Here is an 18,044-nt window from a genome sequence, read left to right on the forward strand (position 1 = left end):
GTCATATTTTTCTATTATAAAAGCATTTTTGCGATAAAATACATTGGAGTAAATAATTTTGTAATTATTTAACATTTTTTGTCCTTTCCTATTTGTTTTTGGCTACATTAAAGCATTTTTTGAAAATATACAGTAAGGTTCCATATTACCACCCGATTTTCTCTAAGCCTACTTTCTGACTTTTTGTACAAAAGCCTTCAAAAACCATACTTATAGTTACACTAGCAAAAAATCCAATTAGAAACATTTAGTTTAATAGTTACCAGTACTTTTTGCACAAAAAATGTGGGTTTAGTTATGATACCTTGTTTACAATTCACTAAAATGTAATTGGGGTTCCATAATACCACCTTCTCCTCTACTAGATTAAATGTTATATATTCTCTACCAGTTATTATTATTTTTGACTCTTTCCACCCTATGGGCACCAAGAGGACCTTTTTAGCAACTCCATTATGGGTTCGGCCAGGACCACAGTGTGGAGGACGAATGGTGAGAGAGGGGCACGACACTCCAGAAAATTCCTGGAATTTTTACAACTCGCTCAGATTCCATTCCAGATCCACCACAACGGCAGGTTGGCACTTTATCTACTCGACCACCCTGGTGTCAATTATTTGGACTTTTTGACACGAGATATCAATTCATTACTTGGCCTCGATTTCTGATGCATATTTATTATGATCTCAAATATATGTAGGCCATCATTAATTTAAGATTGTTAATCGTCATACTGTATTGTGATTTAGTCTCAGAAAAAACTTTCTACTAGCTTCGCCCGGCCATTTTTATATCGACTCTACATAATACAATCATGTGCTTCTTCTAGGGAAAAGAGGGAGTGCATCAAAATCACGTAACAACTGCAACCAATTACCGTGATGATTCATTCCTATTTCTAAGCGCAAGTAATGATTGACTTATTCTACTTGTTATGGTCTAGAGCAGGGGTGTCCAAACTTTTTGCCGCAAGGGTCAGATTGGGATTTAAATACATTTGCGGCGGGCCACGTGAATCTGTGAATTAAAAAAATCTCATTATGACCAAAGCAGCATTGAATTTTATTTTTTACAGTTAATTACAGATACAGCAATACTAAACAAACATGGCTAAATTATACATAATTAGAAAATTATTTCTTGCAACTTTTAATTGGAATAATGGAAGGTGTGTTTTGCTGAAGAATTTCTTTATCTTTAATTTTTCTTAAATTTATCGGATGATCATTTGCAATCATTGCTTATAATTGGTGTTTCAGATTTTAATCCCAATTTCTTTAAAATTGGGATTAAAATCTGAAACACCAATTATAAGCAATGATTGCAAATGATCATCCGATAAATTTGCCCTGTACTTTGATTTCAGATACTTCATCCTGGAAAAAGTTTGCTCGCACATATAGGTAGTCTGAAACAGAAATAAATTTACATGCAAATTGTTTTAAATTTAGAACTCTTTTGCAAATTCAAAAATTTATAAAAATCGACCAAGTTTCCTCCTTGATTTGATCGTTAGCTTGAAGATCAATAATTTCCATTTGAAACTGACTTGAAACGTCGGCAACGTTGCAGTTAAATGGATATTCAAACAGCCAAATTTCCTTTCAATTCATGTCAATATCAAAAATCATGTTTGAAATTCTTGTTTTAAACCTTAAAAACTAATATTAAACTTCAAAATAATTAGTTTGTAATACATTAAATATGAATTTACACATACCAATTTACAAATGAGTCATGCGCAACAGAACAGAAGACAACAGAAGGCAATCCGGAGGTCAACTACAGAGATGCCACGTACAATGCTCTCGATTCTTTTTCCCCCGCTACTCACTAATACAAAAACAGCCCACAGAATCTGTGTATTCGTGTACAGTACCTTCACTAGCGCGGCCGGATGGCCGAGCGGTCAAGGTGGCAACCTACCGCTCTGGGGGGCCCGGGCTCGAATCCGAACACGTCGAAAAATCCCCAGGAATTTTTCGGGGGGTGGTCCGCTCGGATATATCGGGTCTCGCCCCTCAGCACCTGGCAGCCCCATTGTGGGCCTGGCCGAACCCATAATAGGCTTGCAAAAAGAGGCTCTCTTAGTGCCCACAGAGCGGAGAGTTTAAAAAAAATAAATTAAAATAAAAAAATACCTTCGCTATTCGCCTGCTATCGTACCAATTCGGTAGTTACCGAACAATAGCACAAAACAATATTTTTACGACTGTAAATTTAAGTAAAATTTTATGTATATATTTTTCAATTTTATTATTTTTAAAAATAAAAAAAAAATTTTTATCATATATATGATTTTTGCATTTTTTCAATTTTCGATATATATTTTTGAAAATCAAACGGGTTCGCGCGAAAAAATCAGTACAGTATTTTTCAAAAATCTTCGTGGGCCGGATAAAATCTCCTGCCGGGCCGTAGTTTGGACACCTCTGGTCTAGAGCTGTGTCAATCACTGATTTGTTCTAATTCCAAATCGAAATTTTGATTTTAATGGAAAGTATTATTACTTCCCATTAAATGGAATGTCTTTTACTGCTTTCAAAGCTGAAAAGTGATCTATAAAACATAAGTATTATGCAAGTATTATTTTATTGTTTTTTATTTTGTTTGCTCGGCCATCCGTCCAAATCACATACGACAATGTTACTAGATGTTTTAATTGTTTCCCTATAGATGCCACAAGAAACATTAATCTCAAATTACTATGCTTAAGGTGCAATAAGTTCCCCTATTTATAAAGGAGTAAGAATCGAAATAAAGCAAATCTCAAATACATATATCCGATCAGAATCAGGCTTCATCTTTTGATCTATAATCTGTCAATCATACGAGTGTGGCATCGAACTGCCGCCATTATTTCTATTACGTTATGAAGATTTAAAATACAGCACATTTTTGAGCTAAAAGTCCGTCGTAATCTGCATATATTTTGAGAGTAGTTTATATTTATTACATACTAATTACTTTCATGTTTATAGGCTAATTGTTTCATAAGAAAATGGTTTCTATTCTGGACGATAATAACGGCACATATCCGGTTTCGTAAGAGTAGCCTACAGTTCCATTTTGTTTTCCAAAATTTACTTTAATTTTTGAAATTTGACATTCCATAATTTTTTTAAATCACAAATGTCCATCTCGCGCATAGCCAATCAACGCAATTAATTTTAAATTGTTGTTTTATAAACATAAGAGGTGTCCCTAAATTACATGCAGCAATGACTGGGTATGCAGAACCATGCTGAACAATTTTAACACCCAAGGCAAACTTCATACCTGACACTTCTGGTTCGTCGTTCTTAAGGTTGGCGCCCAAGACATATGCCCATCTTCGACCACCTTAGTTATGCCGCTATGGGTGCGTATGCAGATCATCGTTATGAGGCGTTACAAGGCTGTTTAAAAAAACGTTACGTAATGCTAGGATCTCAAACCTTGGGTAACAGAATAATTCATTTTTGTTTTCAGAGTTGCATAGCGAACCCTACTGATTACGCTTCTTTGTACGTAATTAATAAAATAATGCATCGTTCAATACCCCGTGGTGTGTATAATTCCGTAGTACAATTAAAGGGGTACACGTAGAGGATTTGATCCCGGGATCTCGAAAATCGGGATCCCGACTACTTTTCAGTCCCAAAATTTTCGGGATTAAGTTTTCCTAATCCCGAGATTTTCGGGATTGACATCATTTTAAAAAAGTTGCAAAATAGACTGCATGAAGCGAAACGTTCAGTGCCAGTGCTTTTAACAGAATTGCTTGCCTATCATTTTAATATAAAATATGAGAAATTTTATTCCAAGCAAGCAGCAGAAATTAACCTAGCGGGCTTGCGATGCTTGCTTGGAATAAAACTTCTTGTATTTTCAACTAAAATGATAGGCAAGCAGTTCTCACTGGGTTACTTGGTAATATACTTCATTTTTGTATTTTTGAATTTTCGCGGGCGCCAATCGATTTTCTGGCGCAGTCGAGAGCACTACTCAGTGCGTTTTACCTGTCAATGTGTCAGCCATCTTGTTTTGCCAGTGTGGTTAATATAGACCCGACGCCTCTCGCTTAGGGGGGTCGACCTTAGGTGAAAAGGTTACGACCCCCGCCTTGCCCGTGATCTGTCAGGATGATGCGAGAAAGTCTTTTTACGTTTGGGAGTAGTGGTTTGCTGGATGCTGAGAGACTCACACAGAGACCGAATTTACAAAATTAACGTGTTTATTTTTAGAAAGGCATGCTTACAATGATCGAAACAATCGGGATTGTAGCCTTTACTCCTACAATCCCGATCTGTGTCGACCGGACTGTTTTCTTCCAACCTCCCCGTGTCCTCGAAGCTATAACTAGAACGGGCTTATAAGTATTTACTAACGATTCCTCCAACTTCCATCAAACCTAAACGCGTTTTCTCAGCAGCTGCATATATGTGCAACAAATTGAGAAGCAGACTTGGTGATGAGACACAGGATGCGTTGTTATTTCTCAGATCATATTTTCGCAATTCAAATTAGAATGTTCCTATTAGATTAGTTTTCTTTATATTTAAGAAAAATGTGACTGATTAATATTATTTTTAAATACTTTTTGCTAAGAAACTTATCTTACTACCTACTTACTAGGTTGCTATATGAAAGTAGTCTATTTAGTCGATGTTAAGAGAGATTTTTGTTAATTTTCAACGTTTATTTGCATAGTTTGTTACATAAAGGTTTTTTCAATTTATGTGAGTTTAAAGAGATCTCAGTGATGCTTAAAAAAGAATAAATTTAACATGAAGACTGAGTGATTTTAAGTCTGGTTAGTCTGACTCTGAGTCTGATTAGTTAGAGTGATTAAATTAGCTAGGTATATACTGTAAAATATGTTGATTTTTGTCTAAATTTTGATTTGTTGATTTCTGCAAGATTTTCTTATTTTTTATTAACCCTCAATACCGAAATAATCCCGGGATTGACTAAGTATAATCCCGAAATCCCGGGATTAGAAATAAGGACCGGGATCGAATTCCCTAGGTACACGATTCGAGGATGAGTTACGTAATTTTGGGGTTGATGTTTATGAATGATTCCGCATAGGCTATTGGGCGCATTTCCTAGTAAAGCCGCTTTGTTAATTTAAAAGACAGTTGAGCTATTTCTACTTAGAATTAGCCGATGTAGTGATAGTGCAGCAAGGTTCATAAGCGCTGAAGACAGAATTCAAGATTGTACCTCAAATAAAATTATGACATACGAAAATCTACTTTAGTTATCGGAAAAATTAGAAACGCAATTTTCCCCATAATCTATTCCGACAAATATTTTCAGATTAGTAATGGCGAATGCACACGTTGTATTGTTGTTTAAAATATATGGGTAATTGCATTTTTACGCAATATCGAATTTTCTTGATCGGTTGCATCCAATATTTTATATTCTCGGCGACAATTCTGCGTCGTTTCTTTTATACGTACAAAACAACGTACAGAAAGCAGAGTAGCTGAGGTGTAGAAGTGTATCCTACGAAAGCGACCTCCAGCAGTTTTATTAGGAAATACGTCCACTGATTCTTAAGATCCTTATACGTATTTAATCATAACGAAGACAAATACAATCTAACTTGAAACATAAAAGGAATTTAATACAGAATACATCACGTATATATTAGCGTGATGCCTGCTAGTATTTATATATAGCATTGTTTACTCATTATTTGACTGTTATCATATACGCTATACCGTATATGAAAACAGTCAAATAATGAGTAAGAATGTAACATATGGCACAAAAGATTTAAATCAGTTTTAATCTTTTCAGCAAAGAACGAATTCTATCCATAGAACTGCAGTTTCACATTGTCGGCAAAATATTTCTACAATTAGTGAATATCAACACAAATTTGGAATATTAGTTTTTCTTTAAGTTTATAACCAAATTCTAAACATTGAGAAAACATAACCAATGATCGCCCGATCTTCCAGGCAATCGTTGGTTATTTCATTATATACTCATAGGGCTTTAAGATGTTTATTATATATGAATACTTCTAAATTCTTTCAAACTTATATGGATATTTATCAAAAGAAACTTATCAATATGCAGTATTTTAACAATAAAACTATCAGAAAACTGATCTTCGTATTCTATATAGCAAGTTCCTTAGGTATGTCATCCAGCAGGTATATGACACATGGGTGTCCTTCTGGCAAGAGACTTACTCAATGAAGACTCCACAACAATTGAAAATAAATACAAATTTTCTGTTTATAAACATTGTTTCTTCCAAGTCCATTTAATGAAACAATTTTATAGCAAAATACTTGGTCATTTTGTTAAGATCAATTTATGTGACAGGATGATTTTATTTCTTTTGATGATTCTGAAAAATTTTATATTTAAAATAAATCAATATTGGACAATTTTAATTTTATAATAGCTTCTAATAAACTAAACAGATTATTAGAAGAAATCATACTTATTTAAATCAAATAAATATATTTTATATATATAACATTGTAAAATTAGTAGAATTTTTCCTTATTTCCTAGTATGAGGATTCTAGGTGTCTATTTTATATTATTATTTAAATATTTTTACTCTCTACACTATAAATTAAAAATATTGCAATACATTATTTTGTATTACTTTGATTTTGTTAAGTGATATCTTGTATAATTCATTTTAATTTATTACTTAATTGATGAATGATTTTGCACAAACCTTATGGAAAATGAGTCTTTGTGGGTTTGGCTGAATCTGATCAAAGTCTCCATAGGCACAAAGACAAAAAATGGATAGTTTTTGAGTTATTGAGCATCAAAGATGCATAAACAACACAATTCATAAATGTGTTTGAAGCCCTAAATCTTTTTTCTTTAAAAATATAAAATGTTTTGTTTTCAAATGTTACTGATGTACAAATTCCATTAAACTTGATATCATAAATATTGCAACATATGAATACACTTATGAGCAACTGCTGAAAATCTTTTAGGGGGAAAGCTCGGAGAAAAATAATTACATCAATAAATTTTTATTTATATATTTAGTTTTTTTGGGGGAATTTTTTTTACAACTAGATTATAAAATACAGTATTAAATGAATGCAAAAAGACAGACAAAGTGTCCCAAGATTGAGGGTGTAAGGTTACATATCTCAATCATTTATATGATTATAATCTGTAGAATTATTATTTGAGGGGCAAATGGGCATGTTAGCTAAATTTCCTTTTGGAAAAATCATTCATTATGCAATACACACAAGTTTGATTTTCACTAGGTTCATACTATGTCAGTAGTGTGTTCTGATGTGTAGTTTCTTCTGGTATGAGACTCTGCTGCCAAGACTTGATAACAATTGAAATGGAACGCTATTGGGTCATTTTCAGGCAATATACTTATTATCGAATAAATAAATATTTGTTTTGTAAAATTTTGTTTATGTTGGCAATGTCCATTTTTTTGTTTTTTATATCAACATAAAATAGTTAATATAAAAAATTCTTTACATTGTCTAATATCTCTTCTATCTGAGATAGATTAAAGGAGAAAAAAAACTGATAATTCTTCCTTATTAACATTAAGTATTAATTTCATAAGAACGAAGTAGCCTGATATAGCTTTCAGAAATCATTTGCACTGTTATGTTTGTGATAAAGCATTTCTTCTTTGGCAAATAGCTAAAATAGATGGATGAACACAACATCAATATTCAAAAAGATGCAAGGGATTTTCACCTCTTGTGATAACAAATCTGACAAGAATTTGTATAACTGCAATCTATTGCCAAACATTAATAATGTTTAGACAACATTTTTTTTTATTTTTAAACAAAAAAAGATTTAGGGGCTTCAAACACATTTGAAAACTATGCTATTTTTGAATCTTAAATACTTGATAATTCAAAAACTATCCATTTTTTGATTTTATGTCTATGAGGCTTTTGATCAGGACCATCAGAACTACAAAATATCAAAGATTCAGTCAAATCCATCAAGATACATTTCCCATAAGATTTGTGCAGTCCTTTCTACTACATAAAAAAAAAAATAAAATAAAATAAAATAAAATTAAGCATTTTAACCATAATATAAATGCATTCAACAGATTTTGTTTTAATATATAAATAAGTAATTCACACAAAAAATTCTGCATAAAAACTTCCAGTCATACTACTTTTTACATATTCCTGATTTACTTTTTTACATAACTATTTTTTCTACTTGATAAAATAAATATTATACATTAAATTGATTACAGTTGAGCTAGTATTGCTCTGGTAAAATCTGTAGTGCTGGCATATCCTCCGAGATCTCGTGTTCTGACCTGAAATTTTAGCAAAACAAATTAGTACGAAATCGCATGTTATGATCATATACTAGTTTCATTTAAATAAAAATATTTCTATAATTAATTGTTTTTAGAATAAAACAATTAACACAACAGAAAATAACTTATAAAAGTCATAGCTAGAAGGAAAAAAAACAAAACAAAACTGAAAAATAATTCCTTTATATAAAACCATTAAATAAAATTCATAACCTTTTTTCCCCCAGCAAGGTGATAACAATTCAGACTTTTACGATCATCATATATAAGTTACTTATGCAGTAGCAGCCATGGAAATTGCATTATCTATGCCTTGTGGTTAGGGTTTCTCAAACGGGATCCCGGTTGTTTTTTTAACCCGGGAAATATCCTGGGAAATTTTTCTTATCCCGGGAAATCCCGCAAATTTCTTAAAAATTCACTTTTTTTCTTATTTTGTGTTAAGGTTGAGGAATTTTGCAAATAGAAAGCATAATTAACTCATTCACTGTCAGAATACATTTGTATTTATTAATTTTAAACCTACCTATTAGTTTTTTTTAAATTTTTGCTCGTTATAGCATGTCACAAATGGTCAATAATCAATATATAGCTTATTTGTGGCAGGACTATAAAAATTCTTTACTTGTCGGAACCTGTAATATCTGGAATAATTGTGCTTACGCTGTCTTGAGTTTTAACCATGCCCAGTAGCTTCAATAAATGCCTGACGCCAGATTGTGCAAATTGGGCAAGGATACAAACGAGTACAAAGTCTGCAAGTATGAAGTTTTTCTTCATAAACCTGATTATTAAAGCCAAATGAATTGCCGAATTATCGAGCTCTAAGCTTGATGCCGCTATTAAAGCAGCCAAGGTAGACAAATCAAGAATACTAGAGAGCGAAAGAAGTACTACAATCTCGAAAACGAACTCGAAATCTTCCAGGCTACAGGTGAAAAAACACATAATATCTGTCTTCTCTTAAATGCATTAAACACTATTCCAATCACATCAATTGAATCGGAAAGGGCATTCTCGGTGGCAAGACTTTTCATTACTAAAATAAGAATTAGAGTGAGTTATCGGAGTATTGACCATCTTTGCTTTTTAAAATCTTATAAAAGTTTGCAATATTTTGTATTATATTTTATTTAAAAAACGAAAATTACCTTCTAAATTAGAAGTTCATTTTTTTAATTTTTAACTCAATTCAAAACATTTTTTTTGTTGTTGTTGTATGCAGTTTCCAGCAAACTTTAATTAATTTTTTTCTATTTGTGAAAATTTCTACGTTATTTAAAGGTAATTTTTATTATAGGCCTATAGACCTTACACAGCATTATTAATATGATTTTGGAGGTTACAGAACTTTAAAATTACTTTAAAAAATGGAAAATAATTATATCATTTGATTTCAAGATATTTTGTATACCTTAAAAATAATTAATTCTATCCCGGGATTTCCCGGGAAACAGTTCACTTTTATCCCGGAATCCCGGGACAAGCAAAAGACCGGGAAATGAGAAACCCTACTTGTGGTATATACCAAAACGCATTCAAAAGATGTGCAAAATAGAATATTGAAACTCTGATTATTACTATAATTATCACTACAAATGACAGAGATGAAATCAACCAAAAGTAAATGCAATTTATAACATGTAATGTTATATTGAACTTAAATATTATTAATAGTATTGTGAGGCTGTAGCATGAAATGAGTATTGTTGCAATAACTGATCTTTTACAGCTATGGAAGTAAACAAAGATTCACAGCATAAGTAGGTCTGAAAAACATAACATGAACAATTACTTCTTGTTGAATGAAATTCTAGTACTTTGTACAACCATCTTGAGTGTTAGTAACTTTACAGTGCTCTGGCACAGAATGGATGGAATTCTTGTATTTTATATCTTGCTTATGATACCAAATTTTTATAATACATTTGCAGTTATTTTCACTCTCTTCTTCTTTGTGTTCCTTGCATACCAACAATTCTCAATAGGGTTGAGATCACGACTGTTACTTGACCAGTCTAGGTATCTGGTCTGGTATACTTGTAGGAATATATCTTACCTGTGTGTCAGTAACTGACAATAATGCTAATAAACTGTAGAAAACATCACACTTAAATCACTACCTTGATGCAGTAACATGACACAGAATTTTCCTAGAAGATACAGTACTTTGTAATGAAATTGTTCTTTGATTGCTGGAATTAGCTTGACAGAGAAAATAATTTTTTTAGCATTCTGATTTGTAGATCTATTTATAAAGCATAGTCTGCGAATACACAATTACTAGATATGTAGCTCCACACAATTTGACTCATCAGAAAGTTTACTATCCGCATCAAGTAATCTCTGTTATGGGCCTTGCTTTTTCTATATCTAACATAATCTGTATGTTTCTATATTCAACGGTTGACTCAATGGTGAGAGAACAATGCTTCTAAATGGACCATTGAGACTAGTGACGTTAGCACTGTTTCACCGTTGAGTTCAATGGTTTCAACGACGTGAAAGACTGTTGAGTACTAACCAAACTAACATGGCAGCTTCCATGAAAAAGTAAATTTCGCTTATAGAAACTATCCATTCACTGCTGTGGATGCTGTAATAGCAGACAGATTAATGAACAATCTGTATATGATAAAACATGTAATTGCATGATTATGTTGGATAATTTGGTCAATATTAAATTATTAAGATTTTTTTCATTTGTCCAAAATTGATTACGACCAATATTTGGCCTGCTAAGTCTTCCTAATGATATAAATATTCAAGAAATTAATTAAAATTATTAAAGAAAGATCCAATATATAAGAAAATGATACAGATATGGGTTCATTTGAATAAAAGGATTTATTTGAATAATGGTTAAGCAAGTTACTTTAATTATTTAGCAAAACAGACACAATTGCTACCTTCTCATTACTTAAGTCAGCCATCTTGAAAAGCGACCTCTCAATGAAAACGTTTCTTTTTTCTGTAAAACGTGACGTCAGATCATTGAATGGAGGGACACAATGGAAAATTCACTGTTCAGTCAACCGTTGAATATAGAAATGTATGGAATGTTTTCCATCAGATCTGCACAGGTTAACTTTGGATTCATCCAAAAACATAGTATAAGTCAATGTGTCAATGCTCCAGTCTGCGTGTTGTTTAGCCCAGCTAAACCTCTGCTCATTTTTCTCATCAGTAATGGCTTCTTATGCAGATGTCAGGCTTTTAATCCATGTTGCAGTTTATGCATCTGTTTCCTCTTCCCACTTTACAGTTCAGAACAAGCAGTACGTTTTGCAAACTGAAATGCTTCTACATTCACCCTGTCATGGTGTACTGATGTGTTTACATCCTGATCCAGCTTTCCTTTCAATATTATCATTTTCACATCATTCTTATAACAAATGCACAATTTTTGTTGATTGATGATAACACACCCTGAGCTATTTCATAAGAGGATAAACCTTTAACATTCAAACTGTGACATATATTGTGTTTGAACTATATATTAGGCTTTTTACATGGTGTTAACTGTTGAAAATTTTCTATTTGACTATAGAAGTGTAGCGTTGCATAAATTTTTATACTAGTGAAGGATACAATCAATTGAAAACATTGCTACAGTAACTTTAACAAAGTCTGCTGCAGCATGTTTTCAGCCAATGAAAAGTGTTGTCATGGATGATACAATATTTAGTTTCTTGCAAGTCTGTAGAAAAATGAAAATGTTAATATTTAAAATTAAAAAGTTTAGTAAGGTTTTATGAAAATTAAAATAGAGTTAAACCACTTTCTATATTTTGATTGACTATTTGTGTTGTACTGTACATCAGATCATGCATTGCAAATAGTCAGTCAAAATACAGTATGTAGTTTTAATTCTATTTTGATCATCAAAATATTCTAAAAATGTAATAAAAAAGTAACTGTAATAACTAAATTCAATAAAAAAAGGTAGTAACTTTAGTAACCAAATCAGAAAGGAAAAATTTTTGTTTAGTAATTTGTAAAAATTAACTCTTTTCTGAAAAGTAAATTCTGTTCCACATTCACTTACAATGAACACTAAAGCATTAAAGTGATTTTACCATATGCTGAGTGAGTCAATTACACTTTCCCATTTACAATAGACTTCACTCAGGATTTAAACTTTTAGAAATTTCCATAAAACTTAAAAACTCATGTGTACATATTAAACCAAGTGCTATAAATAAGTCCTTTTGTAAATAACAAGTTCATTTCAATAAATTACTATCTTGGATTTCATTAGTTAGATATACATAGCCATGCAAATCTTGCAACCAGCTAGTATTAATATACAGGTATACCTCGCCTTACGTCGTTAATTGGTTCCAGGAAAACGACGTAAGTCGAATTTACTTGTCTCCGAATCTACTTGTCACTAGGCTAAACCATAAATTATTATTCTCTGTTCTGTATTTTATTTATTAATGCATTTTTAATAATATATGGTTAATAAAAATCTATTTTAAGCTTACAAACAAATAAATTTTAGTTTTTAATATAGTACAGAAAAAAGTATTCTAAATTTACGAATGCATGTACTGTAAATACAGAACATACTTGTAAATGTGTATATTTTAATATGATTTTATGTGCTTTAAACGTTTTTCTAGTGATATTACGACTTCAATATTTGTGGCGGACGGACGTAAAGTCGAATAAAATGACTTAAACTTGATTTTTATTTTTTCGTATACTTTTTTGACAAACGACGTATAATCGGGAACAACGTAACTCGAAACAACGTAAGTCGAGGTATACCTGTATTTAGCAAAATATGTGACTGTTGATTTACTAATTAACAATGTATTGAATGATCAAATGAAAGTAGAACTTGCAGAAAATAATGTAGCAATCCTATTAGACTTGGTGACATTGTGAGCTGGCTTTGCTTTACACAACCAGCTCATGATGTTTCCAAGTCTTCAAATTCCTTGAGAGTTCTATTTTTGTTTGATTACCTTGTATAATAATTTGAGAATAATAATATTAATACATAATTATTTCATTTAAAATAAAAATCATTAATTTCTTCTAAAAAGTTATTTGTAAAGAAAACCAAATCTATACATTCCTTTATATTTTTTTATAAATTGATTATACTTACTTTGCCATCTTTCAAAACTTTAGTAACTGCATTTCTTATAGCAGTAGAATATGAATGCAAGTTTATGTGTTTCAATAAATGAACAGCAGATAGTATCATAGCTGTTGGATTAGCAATGTCTTTTCCTCCTGCTTCAGCAAATGTATGTCTTGCTCCCTAATCATAAATTTTATTGTTAGTAATTTAAAATAAAAAATTTAAATTGATTTTATTCAGGTTTTAAAAATTACTTACTGGTTCATAGATGACGCAGTTGGCGCTATAACTAGCTCCAGGTACCACACCGGCTCCACCAACTAGACCAGCAGCCAGATTGTCAACAATATTGCCATACAGATTAGGCATAACCATGACATCAAATCGATGAGGATGGGCAACTAATTGCATGCAACAATTGTCAATGATCATGGATTCAAATTCTATTTGTGGATATAGTTTAGAAATCTCTTCACAACTTCGAAGAAACAATCCATCTCCCAGTTTCATGATATTGGCTTTATGTACTGCTGTCACTTTTTTACGTCCATATTTTGTGGCATAATCAAAAGCAAATTTGGCAATTCTTTTAGATTTTGTTCGAGTGACAATTTTCATACATTCTATTACACCTGTCACACTCTTAAAAAATAAAAAATAAATATGAAAGTGATTCTACTATAACTCAAATTCCAATATTAAAAATATTAATTAAAGACAGAATGCATAATTAAATGTTACAATTTTTTAATTTAATTACAATAAACTTAATATATATTTGATTTTTTTGTAATGTATTGTAATGTAATTATTAATTTTATATCAAGCTGAAATTTTTTAAACTTTAATGATAAAACTAAATCTGCTTATCAATATATAATAAGTTTTTTAATTTAACTTTTATTTTAAATCATTAAGTAATTAAAAATATAATAAATGATTATAAAAGTATGTACTAAATTATTATATGATTTAAAATAATGAGAAATAATTTTTTAAAAATTTAAATTTTTACAAAGTTTAATTAATGTTAACAAAATATTTAAATGTATTTACATGCCTAATTTCTTTTAAAGCATTGTGTGAAAATAATAATTACTATTTGAATATTGCAACTCAATTTTCTCTAGCAGTAATAGTGAACATGTTAACATCATTTGTTCTTTTAATTTTAAAATATAGTTTTATATTTCATTTTAGTTTTTAATAATTAATGTCATTTTAATAATTTTATTTAATAAAAGATTGCTGCTATTATTTAATAATGATATAAATAAGCCAATACGCTTAAGAAATGAGTAGATATCAGCACTAAAATGTTGAATATTATTATTCAATTACTTGTTAAGAGGTAAGGGACTGAGTAGACAATAATTTCTATTAAAACTCATTTACTGTATGGTTATTATTCAAATCATGTATCATATTTGGAATTTCTACAGAATATAATTTTATTAGGTTCATACCAATTTAAACAAAAATAAAAAAGAAACTTCTATTTTATTTTTTACTGGGTTTTATTTTTATTTGTTCAAATAGATTTTGTTCCAGGACAGATTAATCAGATTGATTTTATATATAAAATATTCTAATTTGCATTATAGACAGAGTTTTGAGATTTGTGGAACTAACCATGGTATCATGCATATTATAACTGTACATATTTCTGTTGAGATTTTTAAAAGTTAGTTGCAAACTTTTTATTAATTATTTGATTGAAGGATAAAGCATTGGTCTTTTAATCATTGTATAATTTGGGACTATGACGGGTGATTCAGATAAACTTTCTTTGTTGAGCTGGATGTGGATGTTTTGTTATTTTCATTTATTAAGTTTTTTTTCTTGTTTTTTGTTCAATTTTAGAATTGAGATATTGGAAAAGATTTTCTGGTTTTGGAAATAACAATTTATTATTTTTATATACTTTAATGACTAATGAAATTTTTGGGGTTGTATTATTGATCTAGACACAGAGTATTTCTTTCCCTATGGAAAACCATTTTCAAGACTAGTTTTAATTCTCAGGAATTTTTCAAATGTTTGTCCTCATCATTTGATCAGCATCTTGTGGACTTAAGTGAACCCATAATGTGTCTGTGCAAAATGTGCAAAAAAAAATATACAATTACTACTTAGTGCAATAAAGGCTTTAAAAAATCATCTCTTGTAATTCCTTAAACCAAATAAACAGTTTTTATATAAAAAAATAAATCAGATAACATATAAATTAAGTTGTTTTATGCCTTTGTGTCTTTTTGAATTGTTAAATTTTATACTTATATTTAAACATTTCTACAAAATATATGAAACAGAAAATAGTAATGAAACATTTATTCATTATTCTCCATTAGTGTGTTAATAGCAACATTAATTAGTAGTGAATACTTTTGAAAAAACAAGGTAATGAATTCATTATCTTGGATCTTTGTTAGTAGTAATTATAATAGTAGTTATAAAGAAAAAAAAGATAGATGTAGTTAAACTCTTACCTGATGTTCTAGAGCACTATATTCACCTTCAGTTTGTTCTCTAATAATGACAAAATCTAGATTATCATGACGAGTTTGAATGCCAGGAACGCTATTTATGGGAACTACATTGGCAAACATATCTAATTCTTTTCTGGAAAATATATTAGAATAAATATATTATTTATGCAAACTGATTTCTAAAAAAATATTCACCTAAGTTTCATATTAAGTGACATCAATTCTCCAGATACAGTACTAAATGGCGTTTGAAGACTTCCCTTGAGGGCAATGCCATTTCTCTCTATGGAAGCCATAACATCTTCTAAAGGAGTACTTATATTATGATGAACTTCACTGAAATAAAAAAAAATCTTTTTTATGCAAAATTTTCGGAATTTAAATTATTATAATTCTTATATATTACATGACAATTTGGCAACAGTCAACTGGGTGACAGAAACTTAAATTTTTGCAGGCTTAGCAAGTATATAATTTATCAGATATTTTAAAATGATAAACCACATACACCTTATTTTACCAAGGAAAACATTTAATAATCACAAACATTTTTGGCTTGCTCTACAAGCTATCCTCAATCATTATATTACATTCTAATGGAATTTCAAATACAGTGGAACCCCGGTTAATGAACGTAATCCGTTCCATGAGTATGTTCGTTAACCAAAGCAATTTTTCCCATAGAAATTAATGCAAATACAATTAGTCCGTTCTAGCCGTCAGTATTTTTGTAATTTTATTTGTAAAATGGGTTTTCTTTAATGAAAATATAGGAAAACATGCTCATAAACAGTCAATCTAGGTTAAATTTTCGGAAAAGAGGAAAAATTTGACAAGTATAAAAACATCACATACGATCGTTAAAGTTCTAAAATGACAGATAGCAGAAACAGTAGACTAAATTATGAGCGAAAGGCTTATAGGTTTATTAAGAATCTCTGATCAGAGTCAACGAACAGGTGTCAAATAAACGGCTCGGAACAAACCTTTCTCGTGACCTGATCTGGTTTCGGTTTTCACCTGGAGACAAAGAAGAAAACAGTTGGGAAGTGAGGAATGGGATGCAGGACTAATTATAAGGTGAGATTCAAGGAAGAAATACTATAAAAACCCCGAATCTCAAGGTCAAAACGCAGTTTTCCTAAAAATTCTATGGCAATTAATCTGTGTCGTCTTCATCTGGATTAAGCCTGAAGTTGTGCCCGATAAAATTTGTGTTGTGTCTCGCGGACCGCTTCAGTCGTTGCAGCTCTGTCACCTACCATCGCTTCTGTGACCAAGCGAACCCATCTCGTCTGCTCTGGGTGTCTCCTCCGCCACCACCAACGTACGAGTGGACCCTAGACCATCACCGACACATGATTAACTGATGTTCCCTAAAAGTCGGCAAGCTTACAAATTTGACACAAAAAGCCATTAAGTTTGTTATCCGAATTTTGTTCATTATCAGAGACAAAATTTTTGCAAAATAAAAGTTTGTTAACAGATCTGGTCGTTAACCAGGACGTTCATTATCCAGGGTTTCACTGTATAATAAATTTAAACATAAATAAAACAATACAAAATAATTTTTTAAAAGATGAAAATTACACAGAAATCAAATCAAATTAATAATAAAAGTTAAAACATAAAATATAATTAGAATAAATGTATTAATATATAATGTGAAGCAAAAAATGAAAATGTAATATTGCTTCCTTTGTCTGAATGGCAATCAATAAATTGGTGTTTTAGTTTTTTTCCCATGATTTATTTCCATGCTTATGATCATCTTTCAGTGTCCCTAGCATTCAGATACTTGCTAATTATTCCTGCTTCTGTATATTTCTAACTTTTCTATACTCATCATTAATGATGGTGAATAAGGATGCACCGATAAGCAAAATGGCCGATTACCGATTAATCGGCCATGCATTATCGGCCGATACCAATTAATCGGCCGATTAGTGTTAATAATTTATTGCATTAATAGTGTGAGATCCTGGAGTTAATTATACAGTTAATTATAATGTGGAAAAAACCCATTTTTCTCCACCTGGTATTTCCATCTCCCTCGGGTCAGGTAAACAAGAGACGATCGAATATCCTCGCAAAATCAACAATCTCTTCCTTTGTTTCTAAAATAAATCTCAACACTTAATTGTTGACGCATG

The 18,044-nt window shown here is 30.8% G+C and overlaps 1 protein-coding gene across 2 annotated transcripts in view; it reads right to left on the minus strand.

The window, feature by feature from the left end:
• Positions 1-8,066: 8,066 nt before the first annotated feature.
• Positions 8,067-18,044, minus strand: part of LOC111632201 (isocitrate dehydrogenase [NAD] subunit beta, mitochondrial-like) — a 25,546-nt gene continuing 15,568 nt past the window's right edge. For both annotated transcript variants that reach the window (XM_023376578.1, XM_023376577.1), the window contains exons 4-8: positions 16,087-16,227; positions 15,892-16,024; positions 13,661-14,044; positions 13,427-13,582; positions 8,067-8,301 (exon numbers count right to left, since the gene is read on the minus strand). In XM_023376578.1, the coding sequence (XP_023232346.1) occupies positions 8,230-8,301; positions 13,427-13,582; positions 13,661-14,044; positions 15,892-16,024; positions 16,087-16,227 (886 nt within the window). In that variant the 3' untranslated portion in view covers positions 8,067-8,229. The remainder of the gene's footprint in view (positions 8,302-13,426; positions 13,583-13,660; positions 14,045-15,891; positions 16,025-16,086; positions 16,228-18,044) is intronic.

This window comes from Centruroides sculpturatus, unplaced genomic scaffold (genome assembly GCF_000671375.1).
Source record: "Centruroides sculpturatus isolate CEXI.00-Female unplaced genomic scaffold, Cexi_2.0 scaffold631, whole genome shotgun sequence".
NCBI lineage: Eukaryota > Metazoa > Arthropoda > Arachnida > Scorpiones > Buthidae > Centruroides > Centruroides sculpturatus.